The 12,076-nt window shown below is 47.5% G+C and overlaps 1 protein-coding gene across 1 annotated transcript in view; it reads left to right on the top strand.

Moving 5' to 3' along the window:
• The first annotated feature begins 6,844 nt into the window (after positions 1–6,844).
• The window catches only part of NAGK (N-acetylglucosamine kinase), a 28,347-nt gene continuing 23,115 nt past the window's right edge, over positions 6,845–12,076 (top strand). Inside the window, exons 1-2 of the mRNA XM_040335528.1 lie at positions 6,845–6,946; positions 8,723–8,807. Coding sequence (XP_040191462.1) covers positions 6,918–6,946; positions 8,723–8,807 — 114 coding nt within the window. The 5' untranslated portion in view covers positions 6,845–6,917. The remainder of the gene's footprint in view (positions 6,947–8,722; positions 8,808–12,076) is intronic.

Raw genomic sequence — 12,076 nt, forward strand, 5'->3', positions numbered from 1 at the left:
CGTGGGCCCAGAGCTGGACTCGCTCTCGCTGCGCACCCTGGACCCGTGAACCGACTTCCTCGTTGCTTTCCTTGGTGCCTCGTACACTCTGCCGTCTTCCCCTCCCCCACGCTCCCTCACCACGGGGCTGGATTGGAGGTGGCTAGCCGCGGATGCTGGGGAGCTAGCCACCGCAGGGACCGATGTGCGTTGCTGAGGCTCTCGGCCCTCCGGTGCAAAACCGGGGTTGGAGCCCGCATCCCTCCGATAGTCTCGCCGAGCGGACCTGGCCGCCGCAGAAGAGCCCCCTGGCCGCCCCCTCCCTGCCCCACGCTGCCGCTCAATGGCCTTCTCCTGGCGCCCCCCCCGCCGCTGTACGTTTCGCTGGGGGGCCCGAGGGGGCCCGGGTGGGGCTGCCCTCCCTCCTATGGGACCGGGTGGACGGACCTGGTGAATAACGCACAGGGGGCCAGGACACCCGTGATCGCGGGGTGTCCCCCCCCGGCCCGGTGAACTAGTCACATTGCCCCGCTCCGCAGGCCGAGGCCCATGCGTTCCTATGGTGACCCCCTCCCCCCCCCGGACAGGTGAAACAGACCTGGCATCCCCCTGAGGCAGGAGCGACCCCAGCATGGACTGGAGCCACCCCTCTCCGCGGCGATCCGCCTCCTCCCTGAGCTGGGCGAGCATCGCCTCAACCCCAGACATGGTACCAGGCGGCTGGGTAAGAAAAAAATCAAGTCCCCGGCTGCGGCCTATCGGCGCTCGTTTTTTTTTTTTTTTTTTTTTTTTTAGGCAGCGCTTGTACCTGTAGCCCGGAAATATAGCCCCCCGGTCGCGGCCTGCCTCTCAGCAGCGGTATAGTTAGTAGGCAGAAAAAACGGGCCCCCGCCGGCGCCCCTGGGAAAATCCGGTCGCCAGCAAATTTAGTACCCGGTCGCGGCCTGCCCCTCCCTGGAAGTTCTGGCAGAGCAAAGATCCCCCAGCAGCTCTATGTACCGCCGATCCCGAAAATAAAGCCCCCGGTCGCGGCCTACCTCTCCCCGGATGGTTCTGGCAGAGCAGCAGAGTCCCCGCAGAAACTTCGCCCCTCGTGCTGTTAGCCCGGGAAGCGTGGGAGGGGTGATTTATAACCTCCCCTCCCACCGCTCTCCTTCACTGCAACCCCTCCCACTGACCATGGCAGGGCTTTCCTTTAACCCCGTCATGGCCGGCCCTGCGCCTATGCTGTAGGTTTTTTGCTCCGGGCCTCTCTGGAACAGAGAAAAAGAAAAAACAAAAAACAAACGAAAGCCATGAAGGAAAACGATAGACATGTATCAACATGACAATATTGCTGAGAGAGATAACAAACGACAATGGAGATTGTGCCACGACTGGCGTAACAAAAGCGTACGAACGCATGCGCTCGGCTGGCTTACCTGGAAAGGTACTTCGTTCACCTGGAGTGGTTCACCCCAGGGAGACCAGGACCTCAGAGTGACACCCTATAGGGTTCTGTCCCAGCAAAACACTTTCACCAGCTGCCGCTTGGAGGGATGCGGAGGATCAAGAGATATCTCCTAACTGGGACACATGTATGACATAAATTTAACCACATGGAGTACTTTAACAGAAACATCCTACGCAGGGAATGAAAGGCATGAATTTATGGATGAAAAAGGTCTCCGCCGTAAAGTAAAAAACACTGCAGAAACCCCTGGTTGCCCTGAGCACAGCAGCGCCCCCCCCCCCCAGGTCTCCTCACCAACCATGCAGAGAGCCACAGAAACCCCCCCCCCCTCCCACCCAAGGTCCCCTCACCTTCATGCAGCCAGGGCCAGAGAGCCACAGAACCCCCCCCCCTCCCTCCCACCCCAAGGTCTCCTCACCTGCCATACCGCTGGAGAGCCACAGAACCCCCCCCCCCTTTCCGATTGATGTGACAACTGCTGCCAGAAAAGCACCTCCCCTCGATACCTGACTGTAGCGGCCGAGCGAGGAGAAGGAATCAGCCCTGCGAACCTGCCGTTGGAGTCGATGGGGCCGTGGGGCCGTGGGCGCCGAAATGCCGAGGAGCTGTGAAGCCGAGGAGCCGTGAAGCCGAGGAGCCGTGAAGCCGAACGAGCCGCCTCTCCGCCGCGTGGAGCCGATGCGTCGCTTGCTGATGACGTCACGCCGACGTCACGTCGAAAACGAGAAGGTCTGGCCGTGGGGAAGGAGAAAGGAGGGCAGGTTTATGAACCCCCCGACTCCTCCTACAAATTCAGGCCCGCCTACGGCCGGCCTTCCCATTTGTTCTGTTTCCACTTAAGGACTTTGCCTTAAGTGGAGACAGAACAAATAGAGAGCTCGTTGGGACGGGGCGCTTTAAAAAAATATTTTTTTTGTTTTCTTATTTTATTAATTTTTACACACAAAAAAAAAAAAACGGTCACTTTTATTCCTATTACAAGGAATGTAAACATCCCTTGTAATAGAAAAAAAGCATGACAGGTCCTCTTGAATATGAGATCTGGGGTCAAAAAGACCTCACATCTCATATTTAGACTAGACTAAAGTCTAGACATAGACTAAAATGCAAAAAAAAAAAATGTTGTCATTTAAAAATTGACAACAAGAAAATATTGCTTTAAGAAACATGGACGGAAGTGACATTTTGACGTCGCTTCCGCCCTGCTATGCTATGGGGACTGATGGGGGCCATCTTGCCCTCACTCGTATCCCAGCCAAGCAAAGGACAGGACCCGATCGCCTCCACCGCTGCCGATGGCTCCGGTAAGAGGAGACCACCGTTATCGTTTACAGGACCGCTCAAAGAAAAGATGGATATCTCGGTTGTGCCAGCAGCTGCTGCCGTTACTGAGATACTCACCTTTAAAATATCGACGTATATGTACATGAACGAGTCCTTAAAGCGGGAGTTCACCTGAAAAACAATTTTTAACATTAGATTGAGGCTCATTTTGTGAAGGGGAATCGGGTGTTTTTTTTTTTTTTTAAATCGAAGCAGTACTTACCGTTTTAGAGATAGATCTTCTCCGCCGCTTCCGGGTATGGGTCTTCAGGACTGGGCGTTCCTATTTGATTGACAGGCTTCCGACAGGCTTCCGACGGTCGCATACATCGCGTCACGAGTAGCCGAAAGAAGCCGAACGTTGGTGCGGCTCTATACGGCGCCTGCGCACCGACGTTCGGCTACTTTTGGAAAATCGTGACGCGATGTATGCGATTGACGGAAGCCTGTCAATCAAATAGGAATGCCCAGTCCCGCAGCCCATACCCGGAAGCGGCGGAGAAGATCGCTCTCTACAACGGTAACTACGGCTTTGATTTAAAAAAAAACACCCGATTCCCCTAGACAAAATAAGCATCAATCTAATGTTAAAAATTTAGTTTTTGGGTGAACCTCCACTTTAAGTGGTTAAAAAATTCAACAATTTTGGGTTGTCCCCAGAAAAGTAATAGAGGGAAATCTTCCAATGGGGCCACTAGTTCTGGTGACCTGGGGGGAGGGAGGGCAAGGAACTCTCTTAACCTCCCTGGCGGTATGATTCTTTCAGAAAAAACATGCTAAAAGCGGTACCATTATTTGCAAGGAAATTTGGCGTTTTATATTGTAGGTCTGTAATTTTTAGAAATAACTCACTTAAATCTGACCAAACAAGATTCTAATAGGCATCCCGTGTATTACATTTTTTTAAAAACAAAATTATAAATTATAATATAATAAATAATTATAAATAATTATAACAAATAATAATATAATTATAATAAAAATTATTCAATAATGTAATCAAATCAAAATCACTGAAATTTGCTCAGTTGCAGAATTGTCGCTGTCATTACTTTTATTTTTTTATGACGAATTTCCCCACAAATCGCTATCGCACAATTCTGCAAGTGATTATAATTTATTATCGCTGTTTTTTAGCTGATCTAAAACTATTTTTGACATAAAGGGACACTTTTGGTTGCTATGGACAATCTACAGTTTGCAGGGAGAAAAAAAGGTTTTTATTATATAAAATGACATGCAGGACACTGGGCAGACCACTAGGGACAGGGGGGGTGTGTTTTTTTTACATACAGTACTGTAATCTATAAGATTACAGTATACTGTGTGTATAGTGTTTGTTTACGTTTTTGAATTTGGCGCCGTTCTCCGTCCCCGTGCGTCGTAACGTCGCAGGGAACGGAGATCGGCGTCACACGGAGGCACTATGTGAATCGAGCGAGGTCCCGCTCGCTCACACAGCGCGGTGGCATCGCTGGATCCGGGGACAAGGTAAGTAAAAAGTGCCTGTGGATCTAGCGAGGCAAGCCCGTGACTGACACGGGGTTACCGATAGTAGCAAGAAAATCTAACCCCGTGTCAGTCTCGGGAAGACCGCCAGGGAGGTTAAAGCGGAGTTCCACCCAAAAGTGGAGGCTCCGCTTATCTGTCTGCCCCCCCCCCCATCTGGTGCCACATTTGGCACCTTTCGGGATGAGGGGAGTGGGTACCTGTTTTTGTCAGACCCCGCTGCAAAGTACGCCAGAAGTTCAGCCCTCCCACCTCCTTCCCAGCCGCCAGTCCATTTTAGAAAGCGCAGCGCTCTTTGGTTTCACTTACAGGCTTTGGCGGCAGCAGCAACCGAGAGCTGGTGAAAACATCAACTGGGGTGCCGACTGGATTCCTGGACAGGACAGGTTTAGTGTCCTAAATTTTTTCCATGGGGGAGGGGGGGTCTGGAACTCCACTTTAATTTTCTGGGATTTCCTCTCACTTCCTGTTTGGCTATGGGACAGGAAGTAAAGGTAAATCTCAGCAATGGGACGCAGATAGTGAAAACAAAATCTGACAGCGGTCCCTTTCTCCATCCAAAATTGTTTTTAAAAACTTTTGCCTTAAATAAACTTAAATTGTTACAAATTAAATTAAATGAACTTAAAGCGGGATTCCACCCGCAATTTTTTTTATTTAACCCACTTAAGGACCACCCACTGTATATATACGTCCTCTTTTTAAACATGGATATCTCAGTAACGGCAGCAGCTGCTGCCACAACTGAGATATCCATGTTTTCAGTGGGCAGTCCGGTAAACGATAACGGCGGTCTCCGCGGCGGATTCGCCGCGAGATCGCCGTTATCGGTGGCGGGAGAGGGGCCCCCCCCCCCTCCCGCCGCTTTTCCGCGCCCTCCGCCGCTTACCGGAGCCGTCGGTAGCGGCGGAGGAGATCCGATGCTGCCGCCTTGTGTGTGAGGACTTGAGTGAGGGCAAGATGGCCCCCACCCGTCCTCATAGCTCTGCTGGGCGGAAGTGACGTCAAAACGTCAGTCCCGCCCAGCCTCTTAAAGAGACAATTTTTTTTCTGTCATTTTTTTAAATGACAAATTTTCCTTTTTTTTTTTTTTTTTTTGCATTTAAGCCTAAATATGAGATCTGAGGTCTTTTTGACCCCAGATCTCATATTTAAGAGGACCTGTCATGCTTTTTTCTATTACAAGGGATGTTTACATTCCTTGTAATAGGAATAAAAGTGATCATTTTTTTTTTTTTTTATATTTTAGTGTAAAAAATAATAAAATCAATAAAATTAAATGAGAAAACAAAAAAAAAATTTTTTTAAAGCGCCCCGTCCTGACGAGCTCGCGCGCAGAAGCGAACGCATACGCAAGTAGCGCCCGCATATGAAAACGGTGTTCAAATCATACAAGTGAGGTATCGCCGCGATCGTTAGAGCGAGAGCAATAATTATAGCCCTAGAGCTACTCTGTAGCTCAAAAAATGCAACTTATAGAATTTTTTAAACGTCGCCTATCTAGATTTTTAAGGGTAAAAGTTTGACGCCATGCCACGAGCGGGCGCAATTTTAAAGCGTGACATGTTGGGTATCATTTTACTCGGCGTAACATTATCTTTCACAATATATAAAAAAATTGGGCCAAATTTATTGTTGTCTTATTTTTTAATTCAAAAAAGTGAATTTTTTCCAAAAAAAGTGCGCTTGTAAGACTGCTGCGCAAATACGGTGTGACAAAAAGTATTGCAATGACCGCCATTTTATTCTCTAGGGTGTTAGAAAAAAAAAATATATAATGTTTGGGGGTTTTAAGTAATTTTCTAGCAGAAAAAAATGTTTTAGTCTTGCAAACACCAAATCTGAAAAACACCTGTGGTCTTTAAGTGGTTAAAAGTCAGCAGCTACTAACAGTGTAGCTGCTGACTTTTAATAAGGACACTTACCTGTCCTACTTGCCCGCGCTGATGGCCCCCCCGATGCCAATCCCACGATCGATGCAGGTCCCGCGCCGCCATTCACCTTACGGCTTTACTGCCCATTTCCTACTGCACATGCACGAGTCTCGCGCTGACTTGTGAATGGGCGGCTGCTCTCTGAGAACACACACAGTTCCCAGAAAGCAGCGCGCCCCATTCACTAGGAGAAGATGAAGAAGAAGACGGACCGCGGCTACAGAAGAGGCAGATTACAAACTTCCACATAGCAACAGGTATTTTGGGTGAGTGAAAAAAAAAAATTCACATTTTTTTTTATGATTTTTGGGCAAATGTAAATTCAAATAAAATGTTTACAATTTCAATTTGTGATCATTGTTTGATGGTTTCCGATCCTCCTCTACTCATAGCTCACATGTTATTAGCTTAAGAACAATTGGGAGTGTCAGTGCGGAGTTCTATACGTGGACATACGTCTATGCGAAGCGCATGAAATCTGCATACATGTATTTGGGGCGAATGGATATTTGCGCGTCATCGTATCGTATATTATAAGTAGAATATTTATGGGCTGAATTTGTACAAAAACTGTATAGAAGTGTCATGATTTGTAGAGCAGTGAGAGGTGACAGGTCCACTTTAAGTGAGTGTTTTACATCACAGCCATTACTTCCTGCTTCTCCGCAGAGTCAGCTGACACGAGAGTCACATGACCAGGCAGGGCTGGGAGAAGCACCATGCCGGCAGTGTATGGAGGAGTGGAGGGGTGAGATCTTCTTCTATTTCCTGATCTATATATGACTTTTCTATTGATTATTATTACTTTGTATGAGAAACATTGGAGGAGGGAATCTGCTTCCTTCTCCTATCTGGGAATATCAATGAATCTAAAATCGGATCATTTCCTTGTGCTCCGCATTCCTCCCGTGTAATAATAGAACACGAGCGCCTTCCTTCTCCTCTCTCCTTCTATAAGTCACATCCTTCAACAGCTTTCCTTATTACTAATAATGTTAAAGCAGAGCTCCACTCGGGCTTTCACATTGGGATTGCAGATGAGGCTTCTTTCAGGCTTTTTTATTTTTTAACGCTAAAGCGACTGAAAAACGCCCCAGTGTGAAAGGGGTCTTAAAGCCAGCAGCTACAAATACTGCAACTGCTGACTTTCAATAATTGGACACTTACCTATCCCAGGGTCCAGCGATGTCAGGGGGACAAAGCCCCGCACCTCTTCCCCCCTCCTCTCCACGACACCGGAATTGTCACTGTAGGCGCCCGGCTGTGCATGCGCGAGCCACACTGCGCACCATGACTGGCCAAGCAATCATCTGGGACCTGTGACGTGTCCCAGATGATTGCCGAGAGGGAGGGGGTGGAGAGGTGAACTTCCTTCCGGCGCCCCCCCCCCCCCAAAAGAAATGACATGCCAAATGTGGCATGTAAGGGGGTTGTCTTCCCCTAAAGCGGAAGTTCAATTTTTGGGTGAAAATCTGCTTTAATTAATACTACTTTATTATTATTATTATTATTATTATTATTATCTTTTTCATGTCTAAGCCTTTTTCTGACATGTATTGCATCAACAATGCACTGAAACACACTGGAATGCATCAAAAACGCACTGAACCCTAGTAAAGTGAAAAAAGGACCTGGAATGCATCGGGAAACGCATCAAAAACATGCTAAAAACACGCAGGAATGGATCTGGAGTGCATTTTTGTGGTGTGAACCAGCCTGAAGGTTAAGAAAAGTGCACTTGACTGCATCAAAAATGTACCAAAAACGCATAAAAAAACACACATGCAGAAAAGCATTTGAAACGCATCCGAACTGCCTATTTATGGTGTGAACTGGCCCTAAATAAGGACATGTGTGTTCCAGTGCGTTTTTGATGCGTTTTACAGCTATGACATTGAAAATCGTATAACCTACTTTCCATGCGTTTTTGATGCAGCAAAAAAACGCACTGGACTGCATGTGGGGTGAACTGGCCCTCAATGGAACATTTTGAAGGATTACTCTGGCCTTCACTGACCTGGGGGAAAAAAGAGGGGCCAGTAAATTCCCTTTATGTTTATGTTTTGTTTATGATTGGTCCGTGATGAGCAGGATGGCCCCCGGTCAGCCGTGTTAGATATTAGATTTCACCTGTCATACAAAAATAATCTCCCCGGGAACAATAATCCCCGGGAACGGGCACCATACATTTCCGGCACATACAATTAGATGTGAGACAATGCATAGCTGCCACCTAGGTGGACCCACAATGCATAGTGCCAGAGCTCTGACTTGGAGCTGGAGTCACAGACTGCCGGCTGATTGCACCTTAGGGACCCCCGGGGACACAAAGAAGACAATCTCCTCCCAGGGGCGGGTACATCATGGGAAGCGGTGTTATTTGGAAGCTCCCCTGTTTCTGGAGGTCTGACAACTGCTGCAGGTTGGCAGTTGAGAGTATGGAGGTCCATGTGTCGGGGGATGGGGTGTGAGTGTTACGGAACGCCTCCTTCATTCTGTGATGTCATTGTCTTCTTCTGTGCAGTGGTGGGACTCACTCCAAAGCCGTGCTGATCGCAGAGGATGGGCGGATCATGTGTGAGACGGAAGGCCCCTGCACCAATCACTGGGTAACCGTTCACCACTTACTTTCCATATATGTTACAGGGAGAGACAGGTCCTCTTTCAGACTTATGTTGAGCTTGTATTAAGCCCGTGTGCCATCAATCATTATAAAGGAGGCTGTAGGGGGTACACCGGTAACCAGTTCTCCCGTCTACGACTGTCTCTGGAAGCATGTCTCCACTCTCTGACCACCTCCTGTATTGTGTCTGCGCTCTCTGACCACCTCCTGTATCGTGTCTGCGCTCTCTGACCACCTCCTGTATCGTGTCTGCGCTCTCTGACCACCTCCTGTATCGTGTCTGCGCTCTCTGACCACCTCCTGTATCGTGTCTGCGCTCTCTGACCACCTCCTGTATCGTGTCTGCGCTCTCTGACCACCTCCTGTATCGTGTCTGCGCTCTCTGACCACCTCCTGTATCGTGTCTGCGCTCTCTGACCACCTCCTGTATCGTGTCTGCGCTCTCTGACCACCTCCTGTATCGTGTCTGCGCTCTCTGACCACCTCTTGTAGAATGCCAACACTCTCCAATAACTCTTATAGCTGGTCTACACTCTCTGACCATCTCCTGTTACATGTCAACACTATCTACTCCTTCTCTTGTAGCATGCCTACACATCTGTAACCATCTGCTATAGCATGCCTATACTCTCAGGCCATCAAATGTAACATGTCTACCCTCTCTAACCATCTAATATAGCATGTGTACATTCTCTGACCATCTCCTGTAGAATGCCTACCTTCTCTGACCATCTCTCACAGCATGTCTACACTCTCTAACCATCTCCCATAGCTTGTCTACACTCTCTGACCATTCTCCCATAGCTTGTCTACACTCTCTGACCATTCTCCCATAGCTTGTCTACTCTCTCTGACCATTCTCCCATAGCTTGTCTACACTCTCTGACCATTCTCCCATAGCTTGTCTACACTCTCTGACCATTCTCCCATAGCTTGTCTACACTCTCTGACCATTCTCCCATAGCTTGTCTACACTCTCTGACCATTCTCCCATAGCTTGTCTACACTCTCTGACCATTCTCCCATAGCTTGTCTACACTCTCTGACCATTCTCCCATAGCTTGTCTACACTCTCTGACCATTCTCCCATAGCTTGTCTACACTCTCTGACCATTCTCCCATAGCTTGTCTACACTCTCTGACCATTCTCCCATAGCTTGTCTACACTCTCTGACCATTCTCCCATAGCTTGTCTACACTCTCTGACCATTCTCCCATAGCTTGTCTACACTCTCTGACCATTCTCCCATAGCTTGTCTACACTCTCTGACCATCTCACATAGCATGTCTGCACGCTCTGACCATCTCCCATAGCATGTGTGTGTACCCTCCCTGCCCATCTCCCATTGCATGTCTACACTCTCTGACCATTCTCCCAATTCCTGTTTTGTCTACAAGACAGGAGTTATAGAAAAATCTCTCCCATCACGCACATAATGTAAACCCCCCCACACTAAAAGGCCCAACAAAAAAAAATGACATGCGAATGTGTAGAGCTGTTCGTTTATAATCTGCTCAAGAATAGATTTATTGAAAATCCTTTAAACCTGTACAGTACATGTAGGTGGCCAGACAGACATAGGACAGCTCCCCCTTGTGGCGCATTCCTCAGCAATATAAAGTAAAACCTTGGTTTGAGAGTAACTTGGTTTGAGAGCGTTTTGCAAGACAAGCAAAATGTTTTAATACATTTTGCCTTGATATACAAGCGATGTCTTGATATAAGAGTAGCGTCATGTCACAACTGAGTATAAAACAGAAGAGAGGAGCCTCTAAGTGTAGCAATATGGTTACATTTAATGAAGGTAAAACATTTAGCAACTTATTGCTACACTTAGAGGCGCCTCTCTTCTCTTTTATACCCTGTAAAAAAAAAATGCTTTGATATACAAGTGCTTTGGATTACAAGCATGTTTCTGGAACAAATTATCCTCGCAAACCAAGGTTTTACTGTATGTGTTTTCGTTTTTTAAATGGCAATGACTTTCTCTGCTAAAAAAATAAATGTCAATTCACAAAATACCCACAAGATGGCGCCGGATAATATCAAAACCAATGTCTCAATGTATATTTACAGTGTATCTAAAGCAATTTTTTAAGACTGTGCTAGCCATAGGTGCCAGAAGATCCCCCCCCCCCCCCCCCCCAAATACTGGTATGCACAGCAATATACTGGGATATAGGCAGACATGTTTAATAGCAGCAGCAGGTGCAACGGGCTTATTAACCACTTAACCCCCGGACCATATTGCTGCCCAAAGACCAGAGTACTTTTTGCGATTCGGGACTGCGTCGCTTTAACGGACAATTGCGCGGTCGTGCGACGTGGCTCCCAAACAAAATTGGCGTCCTTTTTTCCCCACAAATAGAGCTTTCTTTTGGTGGTATTTGATCACCTTTGCGGTTTTTAGTTTTTGCGCTATAAACAAAAATAGAGCGACAATTTTGAAAAAAAATTATATTTTTTACATTTTGCTGTAATAAATATCCCCCAAAAATATATAAAAAAAACATTTTTTTTCCTCAGTTTAGGCCGATACGTTTTCTTCTACATATTTTTCGTAAAAAAAAATCGCAATAAGCGTTTATTGATTGGTTTGCGCAAAAGTTATAGCGTTTACAAAATAGGGGGTATTTTTATGTCATTTTTATTAATATTTTTTACTAGTAATGGCGGTGATCAGCGATTTTTTTTTTTTCGGCATTGCGACATTATGGCGGACACTTCGGACACATTTTTGGGACCATTGGCATTTTTATAGCGATCAGTGCTATAAAAATGCATTGGATTACTATAAAAATGCCACTGGCAGTGAAGGGGTTAACACTAGGGGGCGGGGAAGGGGTTAAGTATGCCTGGGTGTGTTCTTACTGTGGGGGGGGGGGGGGGGGGTGGCCTCACTAGGGGAAACACTGATCCTCTGTTCATACATTGTATGAACAGAAGATCAGCATTTCCCCCGCTGACAGGACCGGGAGCTGTGTGTTTACACACACAGCTCCCGTTCCCCGCTCTGTACCGAGCGATCGCGTGTGCCCGGCGGCGATCGCGCCCGCCGGGCACACGCACGGGAGTCGGGGGCGAGCGGCTGGGAGAGAGGACGTTATACTACGTGCTCTCGCCCAGCCGAGCCAACTTGCCGACGTAGAACGGTGGTGGGCGGTCGGCTAGTGGTTAACCACTTGCTTACTGGGTACATATACCCCCTTCCTGCCCAGGCAAAATGTCAGCTTTCGGCACTGCGTCACTTTAAC

This window comes from Rana temporaria, chromosome 1, assembly GCF_905171775.1.
Source record: "Rana temporaria chromosome 1, aRanTem1.1, whole genome shotgun sequence".
In the NCBI taxonomy this organism is placed as follows: Eukaryota; Metazoa; Chordata; class Amphibia; order Anura; family Ranidae; genus Rana; species Rana temporaria.